Raw genomic sequence first — 24275 nt, forward strand, 5'->3', positions numbered from 1 at the left:
AATAGTATTTATATGTTAATTCCATGAAGCCCTATATTTAACTCTATTCCCTCTGGCCATATACCAGGTGGAAAAAAGCAAGGACTCTGCTATTAAAAATATCAAATCAGATAGTTCCAGCTGGGGTTTCTTAATCATTTAAAAGGCAAAGTATGAGGTCACTTTTAATATCTTAAGTAGATAACGATCTTAGCATTTACTTTAGATATTAAATCTGAAGTGTTTATCTTTTGCCTTACTGGCTAGGCAATACTACTAGCAGTTTCTAGCTTTGGAGTATTTTCCTTAAAAGAAACATTGGAATTTAATATGGAGCCAACTATTTTGCCTCAAATTGTCTGTCTTAGGAATATCCAATTCATCAATAGAGTAATCTAAAAAGTTGATTCACTAATTGGATTTAAGTGCCACAGGACTCTTCACACATTATTTTAATCAATTTGTTGGAAAGATCAATTTTCTCATGGCTGAATGCATATAAAAATGAAGCAACTGAATGAGTTACGTAGGAAGGTTGGCACATCTAATTCCCTAGAAGTTCTAGGAACAGGTTCTTAATTATATATCTGAAATGGTTTGAGGTTTTTAAATGAAATTTGTCTAGAAGCAGGAAGATGCAATACCTATCTATCCAGGCCTGTATTTCTGGATCCCCATCTTATCTAATATTTAATAGTTGATCCTGAAGTTGAGATATTATCCCTTTTTTCTTTAAAAAATTTTTTTTTGTATGTGTGCCATTTTAAAGTAATTAACAGAATAGTTTGTGTTAGTTTTGGTTAAGTGTTATAAAGCCAGTTTTTTTTAAAGGAAGTCCTGGAGGCCTTTTTGTATTGACTGTTAGAGAGGACAGTGAGTGTAAACACAAGTTTTTAAAGTTTAAAGTTACAGTGCCCGCTATAAAGGACTACAATTAATGTGAAAAGTAGTTTTAAAGTTAAAATTTATATATCGCTGTTTGTGCTTATATAATACTTCCCACTCTCCCCAAACATAGAGGTATTTTGATTCTGAAAATAAGCCTTTTTTAGTACCATTATGTGTATACATATATATTTTATTTTATTTTTCTTCATATTAGTCATTGTGGTTAAATGATTTATTGGTAGCTGATGAGTCACAAGTATGTTTCTTATTCTCTAATGAGTCACCTAGCTACATACAAGTTTGTTTATTTTCTTTCCTTTCTAGATCTTTCACCTAAAACAGATGTTTTACTAGTTGGTAGGTTAAAATTTCAGTTTGCTACATTAACTTTTTTTTTTTTTGGAGACGGGAGACGGAGGCTCACTCTGTTGTCCAGGCTGGAATGCAGCGGCACAATCTTGACTCTGCAGCCTCTGCCTCCTGGGTTAAAGCAATTCTCTCTGCCTCAGCCTCCTGAGTATCTGGGACTACCGGCACACGCTACCACGCCCAGCTAAATTTTTTTTGTGTACTTTTAGTGGAGACGGGGTTTCACCATGTTGGCCAGGCTGCTTTCAAACTCCTGACCTCAAGTGATCCACCCGCCCTGGCCTCCCAAAGTGCTGAGATTACAGGCATGAGCCACGGCACCCAGCCTACATTAACTATTAGATCTGGAAAATACCAAAATAATACTCAGAAGAAGTCTCATTGATTTTTACAAACTTGTATTTAGCACGTGCCCTGGTCCAGGTGCTCTGCTGGGCTTGAGTATGCAAAGATTTATGTGTGTCATATATGTCTTAGGAGAAGCTTAATTTTGGGAGAGGGCAAGGGAGATAAACAACTGCATGCAGAGGCAGGGTATACAGGTGCTGTGGTAGGAGTGTATATTGTCTATAGTTGAAGCCCAAAGAGAGGTATGCATGTGGAACCCCTTGAGTATCCATGTGGATAAATTGATGAATGTAGGCGAGGCCATTATACTATTGTGTATTGCAACTCCTTGAACAGTTGCACCTACATTTTATACCTCTTTGTTGGAACAGGATATTTATCTGTCAGAGGAAAAATAGCTTCTATTTTCAGTCCTGTCCACTGCAACATCTGTATTGAAAATTTGGGTAATGCTAACTAAAGATCTGCTAAGGAAAAAAACGGGTCTAAAATCTGCTGTCAGAAATTTTCAGATCGTTTGTAGGATTAATTCTCCTTGGCTAAATATAACTTTGTATAAAACAATATGAAATTATTATTTAAAGATTTTGCTGAATTTCTACTAAGGTTGGCAACAACAGCAAAACATCGAGATACATCAGTGTTACTGGGGAAGGTAGTATGATTCCTGGACATTTGGGAAACTATTACTAAAGGGCCTATTAGTTTCAGGTTTTTTTGTTTGTTTGTTTTTTCACAGAAACTATAAAGCAATCTAGTAGCTCATGAGCTTCTAAGAGTGAAAATGTATTATTTCAGAGTGAGTTGATGATGCATTCTGAGATATTTAAATTTAGTTCTAATTTGTCAGTCTGTAACAGAACTGTCTAGTGCAATAATCATTAAATGATCTTATTAGCTATGTGATGGTAGTCTAATTACTTAACCTCGTAGAGTCTCAGTTTTCTCATCTGTAAAATGTTGATAATACCTACCGTGTAGGCCTTTGTGAAGCTCAAATGAGATAGTGTGTACCTAAAGCACTTCACACAGAACCTGGAACATAAAAGGGAATTGCTAAAGAGTTAACAGAAATAATACTTTAGGGATTTAGTTGTTAAATCTCTTTTCTCTTTTTTCTTTTTCTTTCTTTCTTTCCTTTTTTTTTTTTTTTCTGCGACGAAGTCTCGTTGTGTCACCCAGGCAGGAGTGCAGTGGCACAATCTCTGCTCACAGTAACCTCTGTCTCCTGGGTTCAAGCAATTCTCCTGCCTCAGCCTCCAGAGTAGCTGGGGCTACAGGGCCGCGCCACCACACCCGGCTAATTTTTTTGTATTTTTAGTAGAGACTGGGTTTCACCATGTTAGCCAGGCTGGTCTTAAACTCCTGACCTCAGGTCATCCACCCACCCGACCTCCCAAAAGTGCTGGGATTACAGGCATGAGCCACCGTGCCTGGCCTAAAATCACTTTCATTTGAGCTATAAAAATAAAAGTGTGTTTTCCAGGCATGGTGGCTCACGCCTGTAATCCCACCACTTTGGGAAGCAGAGGCACATGGATCACTTGAGCCCAGGAGTGCGAGACCATCCTGGGCAACATGATGAAACCCTGTCTCTACATAAAATACAGAAATTAGCCGGGCGTGGTGGCGCCTGCCTGTAGTCCCGGCTACTCAGGAGGCTGAGGTGGGAGGGTCACTTGAACCTAGGAGACGAGTTTGCAGTGAGTCGATCCCAGTGATTCTTCTCTATACTCTCAGGAGGACTTATCAGAGTCAAAACCTGACACTGGGAACCAGCAGCAAGAGATAAACTACTTTTTCTCCAGATTTATGTCTCCATTTATTTGCAAGATGGTGACCTCTTTGACTGGAGTTGTGTGCTGTTAAATATTTTTTCACCTATCTCCTATACAGAAATTACACCTTCACCCTTGGTTTTCAGATCATCTACAGTAGCCATTTCTCAGGGTTTATGATTCTTGTTCTCTACCCCAGTGCTCTCCAAAGTGTGATATGCTCAAGATTACCCATTGAGGGAAAGAAAATAATTCAACTTCCTTCATTCCGCCTACCCTTTCTTCCTTGCTTTTTTCTTTTATCTAAAAGAATGAGAATGAATTTGAGTTTTTCCAATAGTTAATTTATACATAAACACTGGACCCATAACTTGGATTGCTTCTCAGGAGGTCACATATCACCTATAGCATGAGAGGTTTCTGAAGGAAGATTGTGGGATTCCAATAATTAAAAGAAGCTAGCAGTGGTACCCTCATTCTCCTCTCTCCTCCCCTCTTTCTTCCCCTCCTCCCCTTTCCTCTCCTGTAGATATTATGCCATCTTCATATACAATGTCAGTTAAAATCATATAATTAGACTGTTTCTACAATCAGTAGAATTTTATTCTTCTACTGGCAGTAATGTACTCAAGTATTCCTGTCTCTCTTGTTTTGACTCTATTTTATACATACACATAAAACCCTCGGATAGTCTGACCCTTTTTCACAAATGGAACCTTTTTGATTTTAATGTTTTTTCTTCTGAATTCACTCATGTCTATAGTAAGATAAAAATAGATGTAGATACAGATGTAGCTGTATAGAGATAATAGAGCTAAATTGTCCAAAATCATGGAAGTTTTACTAATGTCTAAATAGGTTATGATTTTTAACAGCTGCAAATAATAAGGGGAAATACTGAGATTGGAAGGGTTAAAAAAATTAATTGTTCTCTATGTCTGATTAATCCTGCCTTCTTTCCCGTTGATTCAGTAGAACAATTTGTAATTGCAGAAATTTATAATAGCTTTGGCCCTAGCTTAAGAAATAGTTTGTGGTTTCAGAAGTTAATTTGTAAGTTGTTTAGTCCTGGAAACAATGTTCTAAGTGGTAGTTGTTTTCTAGACTAACTGATCTAATATTTTAGCACTCAGTACTATGGAATTAAAGTACTAAAGGTAGATATAGTTCCAGGTTTCAGGTCCTGGGTTAAAAGAGTCATCTGGTACTTTTGAATGAGAAAGAAGAGGAAATTTTTGTTTGCTTTAATTGGACCTACAGCCAGCCCTGGGCAGAGTTATCTTTGACTACATTCCACCTTCTTTCTAGAAGGATACTAGCATGACGCCCAATCCTTAAAAGTAAATGTGTTTGGGCCAGGCACAATGGCTCATGCCTGTAATCCCAGCAGTTTGGGAGGCCGAGGTGGGTGGATCACCTGAGGTCAGGAGTTCAAGACCACCCTGGCCAACACGGTGAAACCCTGTCTCTGCTAAAAATGCAAAAATTAGCCAGGCATGGTGGCACATGCCTGTGATCCCAGCTACTCAGGAGGCTGAGACAGGAGAATCACTTGAACCCAGGAGGCGGAGGTTGTGATGAGTCGAGATGGAGCCACTTCACTCCAGCCTGGGTGACAGAGACGAGACTCTGTCTAAAAAAAAAAAAAAAGTAGATGTGTTTGACTTGAGTTGGTTTGAAGAAGACTGTCTGATAATGGAAGGTGCAGAGGGCCAGCAAATGCCTTCTAATAGGAGTCAAAGGAGGTGAGATGAGGGGACCAAGGGGTCAGGGATATAGAAGAAAGGTAGCAGAGTGGACCTCTACTTGGGACAGGTCAGATTGCTTGATGAAGCAGTACATTGATCGATACAGAGGAGAAAACCTTCCTTGTGAAGATATGTGAGATAAGCAATAGAATTCTCACCAGGCCTGAATATACGCTCAGTTATCACATTTACTGGTAGGTGGCAGTCACATTGAAGGTAGATTCATTCAGTGACACTAGATTGCAAGTATTAGAAAGCCCTTATAACAGTCCGCTGGAGCCTCTTGATGCCTTCAAGCCTCAGAAAAGCCTTATCTTAGTTCACCAAGTACTTCTTTTGCCATAATAAATTCTGAGTTTCTTCAGTAGTCAAGATTTTAGCTAGGTGTTAGGTGATAGCCCCAGTGCAGGAGACTTACAAGAGTACAAGAGATATGCATGCTGTTGATTTTTTGTTTTTTTTTAAGTTAGTTGGTAACAGACATACAGGTTTCTAGGCAGTGTAGCCAAGTGAAATAAACAATTTTCTTTCTTAACTACTCTTCACGTATTATCCTCATTTTGATCCTTTTTCATTGAAATGGATTCTGGTGTTCTCTTATATAAAGTAAGTACTGTCTGGTTTCTGGAATGTCTAACTGCACCACAACTACTAAAGACCCAAATCCTCATCAGAATGAATAGAATTTTTCCATGAAAATTAAATCTTATCCTTTTCATCAACTATATTGTGATATACTTTGTCAGTACAAGAATATACACAAAAGTAAAACGGGTACATTTTGTATGGGAATCACCATTTTGGGTTATACATTTTCTTCCTTGGTTATGTACTAGTGATTAAAAAAAAATCATTGTGTTTAATAAGCTACTTTATAAATTTTGTATTTTAGAATTTCAGTGTCTGGTGTTCAGAATTCAAGTTATTATAAAAATAAGCTGTCCAGGAGATGCATTTATTTTACATTCATCATATATTAAACTTCATATAGGCATCCTTTTAAATGGGAGTACACAATCCAATAATCATAAATCCGATGACAGAGTATACTCAGAAACTAAAGGTAGTGAGGATTTAATTGCAAAACAGCACCCTAGTGTCCTCTTATTACCTTAAAATCTTTTCAGTTGACCTTCTTCTATTATTTAATTCCTTCACATACCAGTAATTGCATTTATTAAAGCCAGTATTTCTCATTATAGGAAATGCTGATCTTAGTGATTCTCAAAAATAGGGAGGGAAATGTTCTTTAATAAATAATTAAGACTTTTTACTACTTTTCCCAATTTGGTACTGGTTTTATTACCTTTTATGTCCAGAGTATTTTATAAGTGGTAACTAAATTATGGCATCTAAAAAATCATCTCTTCAAGGAATCTCACAAGGTATGCTACATAATAGCTTATTCTAAGTAGGTTAAATAGACTGGCTTTATCTCAAGTGGCTTACTATATTAAAGAAGAGTTTAACATATTCAGCTTTACTGCGGAAACACCAGGTGTTCTGACACCTCTGATGAGATGATTAAAGTTGGGAATTTTTTCTCTTGACAGCATCAACAAAGAGAGCATTGTGGATGTAGAAGGTGTTGTGAGAAAAGTGAATCAGAAAATTGGAAGCTGTACACAGCAAGATGTTGAGTTACATGTTCAGAAGGTAACTTTTTCCAAAATATAAAATCGCATATAGAAATAGATATGGGTTCTAATTGTTTTCATGTCAAATTTATATGTTCTTACTAATTAAAATTAATGTAAAATACTGGGGTTTATAAATTAGTTACTGAATCAATTAGCTTTTGTTATGTAACAAATCACCCCAGTACTTAGTGACTTGAAACAACAAACATTTATTTGCTTACAATTCTGTGATGCACCCAACTGAGATAGCTCATCTGCTCCATGCGACATTGGCTGGGCTCACTGATAAATCTGGCGTATCTCTTTCTGTGGCTTCCTCTCATCCAGCAGGCTAGCCTAGATATGTTGATATTCAGGTACCAGGAGGGTTCCCAAAGGCAACAGAGTAAAACCCTAAGAACAGACACTTTTCAAGCTTTACTTGTGTCACATTAGCTAAATATTCCACTCGTCAAAGTCACACAGCAAAACTTAGATTTAAGGGGTAGAGAAATAGATTCTAGCCCTTGATGGGAGGAAAGGCAACATGATTGCAAGGGAATATACATGCAGGAGCAAGAGGAAGTATTGCAGCCATTTTTGCAAACAGTCTACCACAGCCACATAGGGAAAAATATAAAACACATCCGAAAAACTACTCACCAATATAAGTGAATAATAATGGACCTATCTTGCTGTAAGTTTTCTGATGATGTACTTTTATTTTATTTTTCAGTTTCCATTTTTTATTTTTTCTTTATACTTTAAGTTCTAGGATACATGTGCACGACGTGCAGGTTTGTTACATATGTATACGTGTGCCATGTTGGTGTGCTGCACCCATTACTTGTCATTTACATTAGGTATATCTCCTGATGCTATCCCTCCCCCCTCCCCCAACCCCAGTACAGGCCCTGGTGTGTGATGTTCCCCTTCCTGTGTCCAAGTGATCTCATTGTTCATTTCCCACCTATAAGTGAGAACATACACTGTTTGGTTTTCTGCCCTTGTGATAGTTTGCTCAGAATGATGGTTTCCGGCTTCATCCACGTCCCTACAAAGGACATGAACTCATCCTTTTTTATGGCTGCATAGTATTCCATGGTGTATATGTGCCACATTTTCTTTTTTTTTTTTTTTTCAAATACGTTTATTACTCATGGCAACAAGGGAGAAGTGTGGGGTGATTCAGTAAGATGGTGATTATAGGATCTTGGCTTTTGTTGGGTAATTTGGGGGAGGGTCTAAGTAAGTAGGGGTTCTGAATTGGGTGCCTCAGAAAACCAGGGCAATTCTAGGATCTGAAATCTTTTTTTTTTTTTCAATGATAATAACTCAATCCTCTATTTGACAAAGAAGAAGGAGAAGGAAGAGGAAGAAAAAGAAAGTGGGATAAAGGATCAGAAAGGGAGGAAAATAGAAAAAATTAGAGTATGACTCCAGGGTAGACCTGTTCTGTTGTCGCTGGGTTGGTTGGTTGGTTTGTCTGTTGTATTTTTCATATGTTTCACCATGTTGGCCAGGCTGGTCTCGAACTCCTAGCCTCAAGTGATCAACCCACCTCGGCCTCCCAGAGTGCTGGGACTACAGGCGTGAGCCACCACGTCCAGCCCCCACATTGCGTCTGGCCTCCGTGGTAGACCTCCCAGACGGGGCGGCCGGGCAGAGGCGCTCCTCACTTCCCAGATGGGGCGGCCGGGCAGAGGCACTCCTCACATCCCAGATGATGGGCGGCCGGGCAGAGGCGCTCCTCACTTCCCAGACGGGGCCCCGGGCAGAGGCGCTCCTCACTTCCCAGACGATGGGCAGCCGGGCAGAGGCGCTCCTCACATCCCAGACGATGGGCGGCCGGGCAGAGGTGCTGCTCACATCCCAGATGATGGGCGGACGGCCAGAGGCGCTCCTCACTTCCCAGACGGGGCGGCCAGGCAGAGGCGCTCCTCACTTCCCAGACGGGGCGACTGGGCAGAGGCGCTCCTCACTTCCTAGACAGGGTGGCGGCCGGGCAGAGGCGCTCCTCACGTCCCAGACCAGGCAGAGGCGCTCCTCACTTCTTCCCAGACGGGGCGGCCGGACAGAGGCGCTCCTCACTTCTTCCCAGACGGGGCGGCCGGGCAGAGGCGCTCCTCACGCAGAGGCGCTCCTCACATCCCAGACAGGGCGGCCGGGCAGAGGCGCTCCTCACCTCCCAAATGGGGCGGCCAGGCAGAGGCGCTCCTCACTTCCCAGACGATGGGCGGCCAGGCAGAGACGCTCCTCACTTTCTAGACGGGGTGGCGCATGGGCAAAGGCGCTTCTCACCTCCCAGACGGGGCGGCCGGGCAGAGGCGCTCCTCACATCCCAGACGATGGGCGGCCAGGCAGAGACGCTCCCCACCTCCCAGACGGGGTGGCGGCCGGGCAGAGGCTGCAATCCCAGCACCCTGGGAGGCCAAGGCAGGCGGCTGGGAGGCGGAGGCTGCAGCGAGCCAAGACCACGCCATAGCACTCCAGCCCGGGCAACACCGAGCACCAAGTGAGCGAGACTCCGTCTGCAGTCCCAGCACCTCGGGAGGCCGAGGCGGGCAGACCTCCCGAGGTCAGGAGCTGGAGACCAGCCTGGCCAACATAGCGAAACCACGCCTCCAGCCAAAGGAGAAAAACCAGGCAGGGGTGGTGGCGCACGCCCGCAATCCCAGGCAACCCGCAGGCCGAGGCAGGAGAATCATGGGAGCCAGAGGCAGGGAGTCTGCAGCGTGCCGGCTACACTGCAGCCCGGGCAACAGGGGAGAGGGGCGGGGGAGGAAGGCAGGCAGGCCGCATTTTCTTAATCCAGTCTATCATTGATGGACATTTGGGTTGGTTCCAAGTCTTTGCTATTGTGAATAGTGCTGCAATAAAGACACATGTGCATGGGTCTTTATAGCAGCATGATTTATAATCCTTTGGGTGTATACCCAGTAATGGGATGGCTGGGTCAAATGGCATTTCTAGTTCTAGATCCCTCAGGAATCACCACACTGTCTTCCACAATGGTTGAACTAGTTTACAGTCCCATCAACAGTGTAAAACTGTTCCTATTTCTCCACATCCCCTCTAGCACCTGTTGTTTCCTGACTTTTTAATGATCACCATCCTAACTGGTGTGAGATGGTATCTCATTCTGGTTTTGATTTGCATTTCTCTGATGGCCAGTAATGATGAGCATTTTTTTCACGTGTCTGTTGGCTGCATAAATGTCTTCTTTTGAGAAGTGTCTGTTCATATCCTTTGCCCACTTTTTGATGGGGTTGTTGGATTTTTTCTTGTAAATTTGTTTAAGTTCTTTGCAGATTCTGGATATTACCCCTTTGTCAGATGGGTAGATTGTAAAAATTTTCTCCCATTCTGTAGGTTGCCTGTTCACTTGGATGGTAGTTTCTTTTGCTGTGCAGAAGCTCTTTAGTTTAATTAGATCCCATTTGTCAATTTTGGCTCTTGTTGCCATTGCTTTTGGTGTTTTAGTCATGAAGTCCTTGCCCATGCCTATGTCCTGAATGGTATTGCCTAGGTTTTCTTCTAGGGTTTTTATGGTTTTAGGTCTAACATTTAAGTCTTTAATCCATCTTGAATTAATTTTTGTATAAGATGTAAGGAAGGAATCCAGTTTCAGCTTTCTGCATATGGCTAGCCAGTTTTCCCAGCATCATTTATTAAATAGGGAATCTTTTCCCCATTGCTTGTTTTTATCACGTTTGTCAAAGATCAGATGGTTGTAGATGTGTGGTATTATTTCTGAGGGCTCTGTTCTGTTCCATTGGTCTATATCTCTGTTTTGGTACCAGTACCATGCTGTTTTGCTTACTGTAGCCTTGTAATATAGTTTGAAGTCAGGTAGCGTGATACCTCCAGTTTTGTTCTTTTGGCTTAGGATTGTCTTGGCAATGTGGGCTCTTTTTGGTTCCATATGAACTTTAAAGTAGTTTTTTCCAATTCTGTGAAGAAAGTCATTGGTAGCTTGATGGGGATGGCATTGAATCTATAAATGACCTTGGGCAGTATGGCCATTTTCACGATATTGATTCTTCCTATCCATGAGCATGGAATGTTCTTCCATTTGTTTGTGTCCTCTTTTATTTCATTGAGCAGTTGTTTGTAGTTCTCCTTGAAGAGGTCCTTCATATCCCTTGTAAGTTGGATTCCTAGGTATTTTATTCTCTTTGAAGCAATTGTGAATGGGAGTTCACTCATGATTTGGCTCTCTGTTTGTCTGTTATTGGTGTATAGGAAGGCTTGTGATTTTTGCACATTGATTGTGTATCCTGAGACTTTGCTGAAGTTGCTTATCAGCTTAAGGAGATTTTGGGCTGAGACGATGGGGTTTTCTAAATATACAATCATGTCATCTGCAAACAGGGACAATTTGACTTCCTCTTTTCCTAATTGAATACCCTTTATTTCTTTCTCCTGCCTGATTGCCCTGGCCAGAACTTCCAACGCTGTGTTGAATAGGAGTGGTGAGAGAGGACATCCCTGTCTTGTGCCAGTTTTCAAAGGGAATTCTTCCAGTTTTTTCCCATTCAGTATGATATTGGCTGTGGATTTGTCATAGATAGCACTTATTATTTTGAGATACGTCCCATCTATACCTAGTTTATTAAGAGTTTTAGCATGAAGGGCTGTTGAATTTTGTCAAAGGCCTTCTCTGCATCTATTGAGATAATCATATGGTTTTTGTCTTTGGTTCTGTTTGTATGCTGGATTACGTTTATTAATTTGCATATGTTGAATCAGCCTTACATCCCAGGGATAAAGCCAACTTAATTGTAGTGGATAAGCTTTTTGATGTGCTGCTGGATTCGGTTTGCCAGTATTTTATTGAGGATTTTTGCACCAATGTTCATCAGGGATATTGGTCTAAAATTCTCTTTTTTTTGTTGTGTCTCTGCCAGGTTTTGGTATCAGGATGATGCTGGCCTCATAAAATGAGTTAGGGAGGATTGCCTCTTTTTCTATTGATTGGAATAGTTTCAGAAGGAATGGTACCAGCTCCTCTTTGTTCCTCTGGTAGAATTCAGCTGTGAATCCGTCTGGTCCTGGACTTTTTTTGGTTGGTAGGCTATTAATTATTCCCTCAATTTCAGAGCCTGTTATTGGTCTATTCAGGGATTCAACTTCTTCCTGGTTTAGTCTTGGGAGGGTGTGTGTGTCCAGGAATTTATCCATTTCTTCTAGACTTTCTAGTTTATTTGCATAGAGGTGTTTATAGTATTCTCTGGTGGTAGTTTGTATTTCTGTGGGATCGGTGATGATATCTCCTTTATCATTTTTTATTGCATCTATTTGATTCTTCTCTCTTTTCTTTATTAGTCTTGCTAGCGGTCTGTCAATTTTGTTGATCTTTTCAAAAAACCAGCTCCTGGATTCATTGATTTTTTGAAGGGTTTTTTGTTTCTCTATATCCTTCAGTTCTGCTCTGATCTTAGTTATTTCTTGCCTTCTGCTAGCTTTTGAATGTGTTTGCGCTTGCTTCTCTAATTCTTTTAATTGTGATGTTAGGGTGTCAATTTTAGATCTTTCTTGCTTTCTCTTGTGGGCATTCAGTGCTATAAATTTCCCTCTACACACTGCTTTAAATGTGTCCCAGAGATTCTGGTATGTTGTGTCTTTGTTCTCATTGATTTCAAAGAACATCTTTATTTCTGCCTTCATTTCATTATGCACCCAGTTGTCATTCAGGAGCAGGTTGTTCAGTTTCCATGTAGTTGAGTAGTTCTGAGTGAGTTTCTTAATCCTGAGTTCTAGTTTGATTGCACTGTGGTCTGAGAGACAGTTTGTTATAATTTCTGTTCTTTTACATTTACTGAGGAGTGTTTTACTTCCAACTATGTGGTCAGTTTTGGAATAAGTGTAATGTGGTGCTGAGAAGAATGTATATTCTGTTGATTTGGGGTGGAGAGTTCTGTAGATGTCTATTAGGTCTGCTTGGTGCAGAGCTGAGTTCAATTCCTGGGTATACTTACCTTTCTGTCTCGTTGATGTGTCTAATGTTGATAGTGGGGTGTTAAAGTCTCCCATTATTATTGTGTGGGAGTCTTAAGTCTCTTTGTAGGTCTCTAAGGACTTGCTTTATGAATCTGGGTGCTCCTGTATTGGGTGCATATATATTTAGGATAGTTAGCTCTTCTTGTTGAATTGATCCCTTTACCATTATGTAATGGCCTTCTTTGTCTCCTTTGATCTTTGTTGGTTTAAAGTCTGTTCTATCAGAGACTAGGTTTGCAACCCCTGTTTTTTTGGTTTCCATTTGCTTGGTAGATCTTCCTCCATCCCTTTATTTTGAGTCTATGTGTGTCTCTGCACATGAGATGGGTCTCCTGAATACAGCACACTGATGGGTCTTGACTCTTTATCCAATTTGCCAGTCTGTGTCTTTTAATTGGAGCAATTAGCCCATTTACATTTAAGGTTAATATTGTTATGTGTGAATTTGATCCTGTCATGATGTTAGCTGGTTATTTTGCTCGTTAGTTGATGCAGAAAAGCTGAGAATTCTAAAAATCAGAGCGCCTCTTCTCCTCCAGAGGAACGCAGCTCCTCGCCAGCAACGGAACAAAGCTGGACAGAGAATGACTTTGACAAATTGAGAGAAGAAGGCTTCAGACGATAGGTAATAAACTTCTCTGAGCTAAAGGAGGATGTTCGCACGTATCGCAAAGAAGCTAAAAACCTTGAAAAAAAGATTAGACGAATGGCTAACTAGAATAAACAGCATAGAGAAGAACTTAAATGACCTGATGGAGCTGAAAACCATGGCACAAGAACTACGTGATGCATGCACAAGCTTCAGTAGCCAATTTGATCAAGTGGAAGAAAGAGTATCAGTGATTGGAGATCAAATGAATGAAATGAAGCGAGAAGAGAAGTTCAGAGAAAAAAGAGTAAAAAGAAACAAACAAAGCCTCCAATAAACATGGGACTATGTGAAAAGACCAAATCTACTGTCTGATTGGTCAGTAGATTGGTCAGTAGTCTGATTGGTGTACCTGAAAGTGACGGGGAGAATGGAACCAAGTTGGAAAACATTCTTCAGGATATTATCCAGGAGAATTTCCCCAACCTAGCAAGGCAGGCCAACATTCAAATTCAGGAAATACAGAGAACGCCACGAAGATACTCGAGAAGAGCAACTCGAAGACACACAATTGTCAGATTCACCAAAGTTGAAATGAAGGAAAAAATAAGGGCAGCCAGAGAGAAAGGTCGGGTTACCCACAAAGGGAAGCCCATCAGACTAACAGCTCATCTCTTGGCAGAAACTCTACAAGCCAGAAGAGAGTGGGGGCCAATATTCATCATTCTTAAAGAAAAGAAATTTCAACCCAGAGTTTCATATCCAGCCAAACTAAGCTTCATAAGTGAAGGAGAAATAAAATACTTTACAGACAAGCAAATGCTGAGAGATTTTGTCACCACCAGGCCTGCCTTACAAGAGCTCCTGAAGGAAGCACTAAACATGGAAAGGAACAACTAGTACCAGCCACTGCAAAAACATGCCAAATTGTAAAGACCGTCGATGCTAGGAAGAAACTGCATCAACTAATGATGATATACTTTTAAAGGATGATTAATTAATTAATTCTTAATCTTATAGTCATTATTTTTCGGATATTTTTTACAACATAGAGAAGTCAAAATAAATAGTACCTTATTGGTCTTATATTCCAACAGTAGCTTCCTTTTTTCTTTAAACAAGACTTATCTCTGATCTGTTTTTTTCTCAGGATTAAAAACTGAAAGAGCTCATTATCATTGACTTAAAGTACCATAAGTGTCACTTGAGATCAGGAGTTCAAGACCAGCCTGATCAACATGGTGAAACCTTGTTTCTACTAAAAATACAAAAATTAGCCAGGCGTGATGGCAGGTGCATGCAATCCCAGCTACTCAGGAGGCTGAGGCAAGAGAATTGCTTGAACCCAGAGGTTGCAATGAGCCAAGATCGCACCACTGCACTCCAACCTGCGTGACTAAGTGGGACCCCATCTCAACAACAACAAAAAAATCATAAGTGAATTCACACATATTTAGTACTATTGAAATAACCCTGCCAGTTTGAACCTACAGTGCTCAGATTTAGGTCTAGATTGTATCTACAATATGCATCACTAGATTTCTCTTAAGGAGTAGCCTTTAAGACAGCATGGCCTCTTCTCGCCCTGATCCGTGTGCACATGCATGACCATATGTAAGAGTCAGGCAGACAGATTCAGAGATAGGCCCATATGTACTTACTAATTTAAGAGTAACATTGTATTTAACTGGAATCGATTTTCATGGAACTCTTCAAGACTTAGAAAATCTTGTAATTCTTACTGACCTAATTTGACAAATGACTTTGTTGTGTTTGTGTAAGTCTCATCTTGAACCAACCCCACCAGGAAGTTTGTAACCTAGTAAAGACAAACTGACCAAAGAGTAAGAATAAAGATAAATGAATAAACCCATTTATGTTGACCAAGAAAGATAACTCCCACATTTTCCAAGGAACACATCTTTTTCAGTACTTGCATAGAGAAAATTTGAGGCCGGGCATGGTGGCTCACGCCTGTAATCCCAGCACTTTGGGAGGCCGAGGCGGGTGGATCACGAGCTCAGGAGATCAAGACCATCCTGGCTAACATGGTGAAACCCCGTCTCTACTAAAAATACAAAAAATTAGCCGGGCGAGGTGGCGGGCGCCTGTAGTCCCAGCTACACGGGAGGCTGAGGCAGGAGAATAGCGTGAACCCCCGGGGGACAGAGCCTGCAGTGAGCCAAGATCGCGCCACTGCACTCCAGCCTGGGTCAAAGAGCAAGACTCCATCTCAAAAAAAAAAAAAAAAATTTGGCCAGATATGGTGGCTCACACCTGTAATCCCAGTGCTTTGGGAGGCCAGGGTGGGAGGATCGCTTGAGCCCAGGAGTTGGAGGTTACAGTGAGCTATGATCACGCCACTGCGCTCTAGCCTGGGTGACAGAGCAAGACCCTGTCTCAAAACTAAAAAAAAAAAAAGTGTGTGTGTGTATCTATATTTCTGTTTTTTTTACTAGAAGCAAATGTAGTTTTAAGATATTCTTATTGCCTAGATGTGTGCAGTGCAACATTAATAAATATTAGTAATAAATTTTAAGCCTAAAGAGCTTACAGATTTTGCCATAATAAAAATAATTATAAAGTATTTCACAAAGCATGAAGTATTACCTACTAAGTAGAATCTTATATAAGTAATGACTTTGCTTTATCACTTAATTATTTATTCAGCCAGTAGTTACTGTTGATAGGTACTATGAGCCAAGCACTATGTGAAGACTCTGGGGTCAGAATACTCATGGTCTAGTAAAGAGGATGATGAATTCCCACTAGTTATAAAAGTAGAAGTAGCAGCTCTTCAGTTCTCCAATTTGGATTGGAGATCAAGTTTCTGTTAACTTGTCAAAGGGAATCCTAGAATTTGGGTTTAGGGAGTGGTGACAAATAATTCTATTTTATAATAAGGAATACTGGAGTATCCTACACTATTTCTTGGAGTATCTAAGCTGAATGCCAATATTGATCTGCCAACTAGAAGAGTATAATTCCCTTTCCTGAAGTAATTAAATAAGGTATTTTTCCCGTTTGTGCTTTAGCAGGTTTTCCAGACATAGTTTGGGTTAACTAATATGGTAATATGCTTTAAAGGTAGCCAGAAAAACAAAAAGCAAAAAACTCTAGTTCAGTCTTTATGAGCCATTTGCTTTTTATCACTAAAATGTGAAATTAGTGTGAGTGAATATTGAGGGAATTTTTGTTTTTTATTTATTTTTTTTTTTTTTTCTTTTCGAGACAGAGTCTCACTGTGTCACACAGGCTGGAGTGCAGTGGCGGGATCTCGGCTTACTGCAACCTCCACCTCCCAGGTTCACGCCATTCTCCTGCCTCAGCCTCCCGAGTAGCTGGGACTATAGGCGCCTGCCACCACGCCCCACTAATTTTTTGTATTTTTTTTAGTAGAGACGGGGTTTCGCTGTGTTAGCCAGGATGGTCTCAATCTCCTGACCTCGTGATCCACCCGCCTCGGCCTCCCAAAGTGCTGGGATTACAGGCGTGAGCCACCGCGCCTGGCCTATTGAAGGATTTTGACAACATAAAGGAACATCCTCTAGGGCATTTCCTAACCAGGAGACTGGCAGGAAATGAGATGTTTGTAACATGTTTGATGAGAGAGAGCAATGAAGGGGTACTTGAAAGGAGAAAGAATGAGAAAAGAAGTGTAGCAGAGCTGGACTGAATTTGATCCTAGTGGTGGCAGTGGCAGTGGCACTGGCCAAATGCTGTTAAAAATAACAAGACGGCCGGGTGTGGTGGCTCATGCCTGTAATCCCAGCACTTTGGGAGGCCAAGGCAGGCAGATCACGAGGTCACAAGTTCGAGACCAGCCTGGCCAACATAGTGAAACGCTGTCTCTACTAAAAATACAAAAATTAGCTGGTGTGGTGGCACGTGCCTGTAGTCCCAGCCACTTGGGAGGCTGAGGTGGGAGAACCGCTTGAACCCAGGTGACAGAGGTTGCAGTGAGCCAAGACCACACCATTGCAGTCCAGCCTGGGTGACAGAGTGGGACTCCGTCTCAAAAAAAAAAAAAAAAAGATAACAAGTCATATGTTAATTGCTCCTTCACATGAGTAAACTGTTTTCACATTTATTATTCTGTTTGATTCTTATAGCAGGCTTTATTTTAAGTGAAGCTCTGAGATTAAGTGATTTCCTTAACAATAGATTTTTTTGTGTTTGTGTTTGTTTTTGTTTCTGTTTTTGTTTTTTTGAGACAGGGTCTCACTGTCACCCACGCTGGAGTGCGGTGGTGCAATCTTGGCTCACTGCAACCTCTGCCTCCCAGGTTCAAGTGATCCTTGTGCCTCAGCCACCCAAGTAGCTGGGATTTTAGGCACGCGCCACCATGCCTGGCTAATGTTTGTATTTTTTGTAGAGACAGGGTTTCACCATCTTGCTCAGCCTAGTCTCAAACTCCTGGGCTCAAATGATCAACCCACCACAGCCTCCTTAAGTGCTGGGATTATAGGTATGAGCCACAGCACCAACCCCTAACCATAGCTTTTTTGACATAGCTAGACCGTAAGCCAGTGCCTACACCCCAGTCATTACTTATTACATTGGTAGGCATCTTAGAATTTACAAATAATTTTTTTATATGTTATCTTATTTGACTGTTCTAACAACCATAGAGGTAGGCAAAAAATATTATTATCCCCATTTTAGACAGATCATCAAGGTGAAAAAACCTGTATCATCTTGTTTGATTTCAGCAAGTAGTTTCAATTAAAGATGTATGCAAACATTGCTTCATGCTTAAGTAAACTGTAGATTGTTTTTTAAGCAAAAGATGCAGATTTTGTGTGCTTTCTACTATTTTTGGCAATCTCTCACTTACAGATTTATGTGATCAGTTTGGCTGAACCCCGTCTGCCCCTGCAGCTGGATGATGCTGTTCGGCCTGAGGCGGAAGGAGAAGAGGTAAAAATTATACTTATGAAATATTATGCTTCCTCTGTATATTTGGTTTGCAAAACATTGAAAACCTGATGTACTAAGGGTACCTGTGAATTGATTTTAAGCTCCATTGTTATTTAAACTTACTCTTAAAATCAGCAATTCTCAAACCTTTTGGTATCGAGTTGCCTTTTACATTATTAAAAATAATTAAGAACGCTACAAGCTTTTGTTTTTATTGGTATATATATCAATATTTACAGTATTGGGAATTAAAACAAATTTTTAAATATTTATTAAAAATTATATATACATTGCATACATGTTTGCATATGTAGTATTATGTAAATAATGAAGCTAATAACATATTTTATGAAAAAATTACAGTTGTCCAAAGCAAAAAATAATTATTGTTAAGAGTGACATTGTATTTAGCAGTCCATTACCTTAACCACTCAGCTACCTCATCTTTTGGATGACATTCTATTTATATAACCACAATTCTTTGTAATTTCTGGCTTAATAGACAAAACTAGATTCTCATATTGCCTCTGCACTCATTCTGTTGTGATAATACACATCATAGAAGCTTTAGAAAACTGCTCAGTACACTCATGAAGAGTGAAAAACAAAAAGTATTATTATGAAAAAGTAAGTTTGACTTCATCAACTTCTGGAAAGTCTCAGGGAGCTTCACTGCTCCCTAGACCACATTTTGAGAACCACTATTCTATGTCAGCTTTTATCTGTTCCTTCACCCTTGGGCTAACAGGTTAAATCCAGGAATCAATGAAGAAGCGGGTGGTTAATTTTTCTTATATCCCAATAATGAGGGAAGGCTTTGAGGGGTGGAGGAGGGAAAGAAACCATTAATATCTGTTCATTCTTTGTCTTTTTTCCATCTCTCTTTTAACGCTAACTTCTCTCTGGCTGCACTTTGTGTTTCTACCATTATTTGAGATCCCTGATTTTCGGGCATAATATTAACGTACACACATCCTACTCAATTAAAAGTAAACAAGGCTTCTAAAAGTATTTTTTGTGCTCTTCAAAATATTAGTAAAATTTGTTTTTTTCTTTTCTTTTTTTTTAGGAAGGAAGAGCTACTGTTAACCAGGATACAAGATTAGACAACAGAGTCATTGATCTTAGGGTATGCCTCATTTATTTATTAAGTGAAGCGATTATGCCGCATTCGAGAGGGGCAGGGATACCATACCTGTCTCAGGCTTATAAAGCTAAATGGTATTTGCCTGACAGTAAGTATATAATACAGGAAACAATGTCCTTTTCTGACTGACCCTTCCCCTAAAAAGAACTGCAGGCAACAGGAACGGTTAAATACTAGTTAACAGGATATTGACTTTCTTTGTTTTAAAATGACAAATGAATTTGAAGCCAGTAAATGATCTTGCTTCCAGGTGATATCTTTTTTAGACAAGTTATTCAGCAAGTAGAAACATAACCGTTAATATCACTACAAAGTTATGAAAAAAATTACATGCACATTTTAGATCGACCAGGTGGAGATGAGTAATTAATGCTTCAATCCTTTGAATTTGATTGGAGCACCAAATTAAAAATATAGAAGCAGTTGGCTCTGGTGGTTTATGCAGTAGTCTCATGGGTCTTCAGTTTCCCTTTCTGGTTTGGTTGCAAGTGAAAGAGAGTTTAGTGGTTTCATCATTATTGTAGTAAAACCATTGCATCTTTCTTTCTTAATATTTTGACCACATCTTCCTTTTTTACTTAAATATTCTACATCAAGCTCAAATTTTTTGTCACCTTAAGAGTTCTTCTTGGCTCTTCTACCATCATGTGAGTCTACCCTTATTATATACTCATGTTATTCCTAATTATTTGCTTTTTGTCTTTTACCTTTTCCATTTTAATTTGTATAGGAAAAGCAAGCAGTAATCCAAAGTCCTCTTGATACTACCTAGAAACCTCAGGTTTTTCATGTATGTTGGCCACAGGAGTGAGATATCTTTCTTTATTTATTTGCCCTTGCTAGTTGTTCACACAAGTTATTATTGGTTTGTGCCTCTAGAATTTGGCCTGAGGGGTTTTTGGGTTTTGGGTTGTTTTGTTTTGTTTAAATTCATTGCCACCATTGAAAAAATGGGTTTTCACCTTAAAATCTGGATGACACTTCTTAAAAAGGGGAGAATCTGGAACATGAGCTAGCATGCTAGATGGGACATATACAGGTTTCTTACACTGTCTTTTGCTTTGCCCTGCACCACCCAGCAAATATCATTCATTTCATTCATTCATGTTATTTGGCCCTTGCAAGCATTCACATGTTTAACTCTTTGACTTTACATTTTGGGAGATGTTGTGTACATTAGTAACTCTAAGTTTTTAAGCACCTTAGTTTCCTTCTAAACTACTGTCTTGGTTTGGTGCAGTGTCTCACATCTGTAATCCCAACACTTTGGGAGCCTGAGGTGGGAAGAACGCTTGAGCGCAGGAGTTTAAAACCATCCTGGGCAACATGGCGGGACCCCTGTCTCGTTAAAAAATTTAAAAATTAGCCAAGCATGATGGCATACATCTATGGTCACAGCTACTCAGGAGGCTGAAGCAGGAGGATTGCTTGAGCCCAGGAGGTTGAGTCTGTAGTGAGCTGTGTTTGTACCACTGCACTCCAGTCTGGGCAACAGAGCAAGATCCTGTCTCCACAAAAAATAAACTACTATCTAATTTAGTCCCCAACTAGCTCTTTCATAGACTGTCAGCAAAGTCAAGGGTTAAAGAATTTGGAAATAAAAGGCAAAATTGCCGTTCTTCTTCTATAATACAAACGTTCTAAGATATATCCTCCTTTAGGTTCTAGTGTAGCCTAACTTTTTTCTTGTATATGAATTGTTTTCTCTCTGAACTTTACAGGCAGGTGCCCTGATTAAAAATACTTTACCTTCCAGCCCCCAAGAAGGTTAAAGCAATTTTCATTCCTAGAAAAGTGAATTAAAATGTCTTTGGCGCCCTTTTCATACATAGCACTCACATAGCTCATATTCCAGATTGGCACGGCAAATTAGCTTCATCCTCATAGGTTAGCAGGTTGTTAGGAGGGTTTTCTGGGAACCTATTCAGGAGAGTTCCCTTTAGATCAGAATTGTCCCCTTTATTTCACCTCACTCTTAGGTACAGGTGAAGGTTGTCCTAGGAGTAAATGTTAGTCTTCCCTCTTGAGAATCATTGTTTAAGTACTTTTCCCAAATACGAATGGATTAGTTGGTTCAAAATTACAGTCTATTTATTTTATTTCTTTATCTAAACCCCCTGTACTGTAGCTAGTCTACAAAATATTTATTATGTTCGTATTACAGGTTTCTTATACTGTGGAATATGTGTTGGTCATCTTCAAAGAACACATCATTTTGTTGGGGAGATAAGACTAGTAGTGTGAGGTCTCCTTAATAGGGATGCCCTCCCTTGGGTTGCCAGGTAAGCATAGAAACTGAGCCATCTTTAAAGGTGAATCATCAGCTCTTTTTTGCTACTTGGTTTCACATGCCCATGGGATAGACAATTCAGGACTCATGGGCATCCTAACCCTTGAGACCCCATGGCTTTCCTAAAGTTTCCTTCGTTTGCTAATACACCACATTATCCTCAGTGCTACCTCTGAAATCACACTATCAAATAGCCCCTACTATGTAATTCTGTAAGTTTTTTTCCTGAATGTTTAGGTATATTTTGGCATGCAGGGATTAAGAAATAGCTATCTGAGCATATATTTTATTGTTCACTAATGAACTCTACTTTGACCCTGTGGGTTAATGAATGAAAACTATCTGCTATTATGGTGTGGTTTCAGCTTATCAGTTACATATTTTTGTTTTGAAATTTGTCACCTTTGTCTTCACCATTCTTTTCTCTTGGACAGACTGTTAGCCCTTTAACTCATGTACTTGCCTTAAGTTAACAGTCTGTCCAAGAGAAAAGAATTACATTCATGGCAAATGCCCCCATTCAGGCACAACATACCACATACATATTATTCTTGATGAGCTTCAAGTAGCCACACAGCACTCAGGGCAGCCTCCACTAACTGATTGGAAATAAGCCTATTTGCCATATCTCCCTGAAACTTTCTATTAACAAAGCCACAAAACGCTTAAACAAAGAAAAATTAGATAATATCAATAGCCCATCTTCTAACACATTGCCTAGCTCATTACTTTCTATACATATTTTCCAAACTAAAAATTAAAATCTCAACTGTTTAAGAGAAGTTTTGTAATTTTGTAATGTAAGAGATTATCCTGGCAATATAGTTTTGATGCCAATATATTGAAACTTATATGACATTTCAGTGGTTTTGCAGTGTTTTCCCAAGTATGATACCTTTACCACTGGAGGTACACAGTGATTTCTGGGTGTTAAACAGATGAACATTTTTTATTTTAATAGCTATACAATATAACCAGCAAATAAAATCCATGTTTTCATGGATATTATTGCTTAGAATTAGTTAAGTTTTAAAATGTGATTTAAAGGAAAATATTAAGTACTAGTACGAGAGATACCCAGTATGACAGAAATGATAGAAGAAGGCAAAAGACAAGTTTAAGAAATGCTGGTTTGTGTCAGCAGTGGGCAGAAAATTGGGAACTCGGGGCTGCCATGAAAATGATAGGTGTTTGATCACCACAGCTATAGGAGTTCTTTGAAAGTAGATCTGGACAGTCTGAAATAGTCAAGGGGAGGTATCCTCAGGGATGTCATAACTGTTGACCTCAAGACCAATGCATCAATTAGAAAAACATTTTAAGGATGCTCAGCACTGCTATGGATCACAGGGTCCCTCCATAGGACATACATACTTGATCTGCTAGTGTTTTTGTCATACGTTAGAATGAATGGATATGTGTTGGAATGTCTTGACACAGAGTTAACCTGAACACACAGCTGGAATCCCCCTGTTGCAATTGTTATTATATGTAATGTAATAGCAATTGCAGACAGCTCAGATTCTTTCTCACAGATATTACTTTTGTTCGATTAGAAATTCTATGTAATTCTGGCCGAGCGCAGTGAATCACTTAAGGTCAGGAATTCAAGACCAGCCTGGCCAACATGATGAAACCCCATCTCTACTTAAAATACAAAAATTAGCCAGGCATTGTGGCGGGCACCTGTAATCCCAGCTACTTGGGAGGCTGAGGCAGGAGAATCGCTTGAACCCAGGAGGCAGAGGTTGGCAGTGATCCAAGATCACGCCATTGCACTCTAGCCTGGGCGACAAGAAAGAAATTCCATTTCAAAAAGAAAAAAGGAAAAAGAAATTCTACATAAATCTGGCCAGGCGTGGTATCTCATGCCTGTAATCCCAGCACTTTGGGAGGCTGAAGTGGGTGGATCACTTGAGGTCAGGAGTTCAAGACCAGCCTGGCCAACGTGGTGAAACCCCGTCTCTACTAAAAATACAAAAAAATTAGCCAGGCGTGGTGGCATGTGCCTGTAGTCCCAGCTACTCAGGAGGCTGAAGCAGGAGATTCGCTTGAACCCTGGAGGCAGAGGTTGCAGTGAGCTGAAATCATACCACTGCACTCCAGCCTGGGCAACAGAGTAAGCCTCCGTCTCAAAAAAAAAAAAAAAAAAAAAGTTCTACATAAATCTGATTTTTTAAAATAATAGTTCCCTTTGGAATTAAATCAGATATCATTTTAGAAATGTCTTTCCCACTTCCTTTTCTACTATCTCTCCTGACCCCTAGTCCAGCTTCACAGTAGTGTCTCTGTAACCTGATAAACCATAAATAAACAGGAATTCTCTGCAGCCATTAAAAGCAAAAGATATAGTGGGTATCTTAACTAAGATGATAACTTAAATAGGTATTTTTAAAAGCTACAAGTCTAATACAACATGGAAGTAATTTGTTGTGGGGATTGTAAGGCGCTAAGTACTATTAAAGAGTGTGCCTTATAAAGTTTGGGTTTGTTTGAATTTTTGTCTCCTATCGGAATTCTTTCAACACCCTTACTTCTCTCCATGTACCTACCTCTCTTCTCCACAAAAGATATAATTTTGCTTTCTAGTGCTATGA

General features: G+C 40.0%; 1 protein-coding gene across 1 annotated transcript in view; it reads left to right on the forward strand.

Moving 5' to 3' along the window:
* DARS1 (aspartyl-tRNA synthetase 1) overlaps window positions 1-24275 on the forward strand; it is an 83729-nt gene that overhangs the window by 37579 nt on the left and 21875 nt on the right. Inside the window, exons 5-7 of the mRNA XM_032145575.2 lie at window positions 6664-6766; window positions 18161-18241; window positions 19311-19370. Coding sequence (XP_032001466.1) covers window positions 6664-6766; window positions 18161-18241; window positions 19311-19370 — 244 coding nt within the window. The remainder of the gene's footprint in view (window positions 1-6663; window positions 6767-18160; window positions 18242-19310; window positions 19371-24275) is intronic.

This window comes from Hylobates moloch, unplaced genomic scaffold (assembly GCF_009828535.3).
Source record: "Hylobates moloch isolate HMO894 unplaced genomic scaffold, HMol_V3 SCAFFOLD_24, whole genome shotgun sequence".
In the NCBI taxonomy this organism is placed as follows: domain Eukaryota; kingdom Metazoa; phylum Chordata; class Mammalia; order Primates; family Hylobatidae; genus Hylobates; species Hylobates moloch.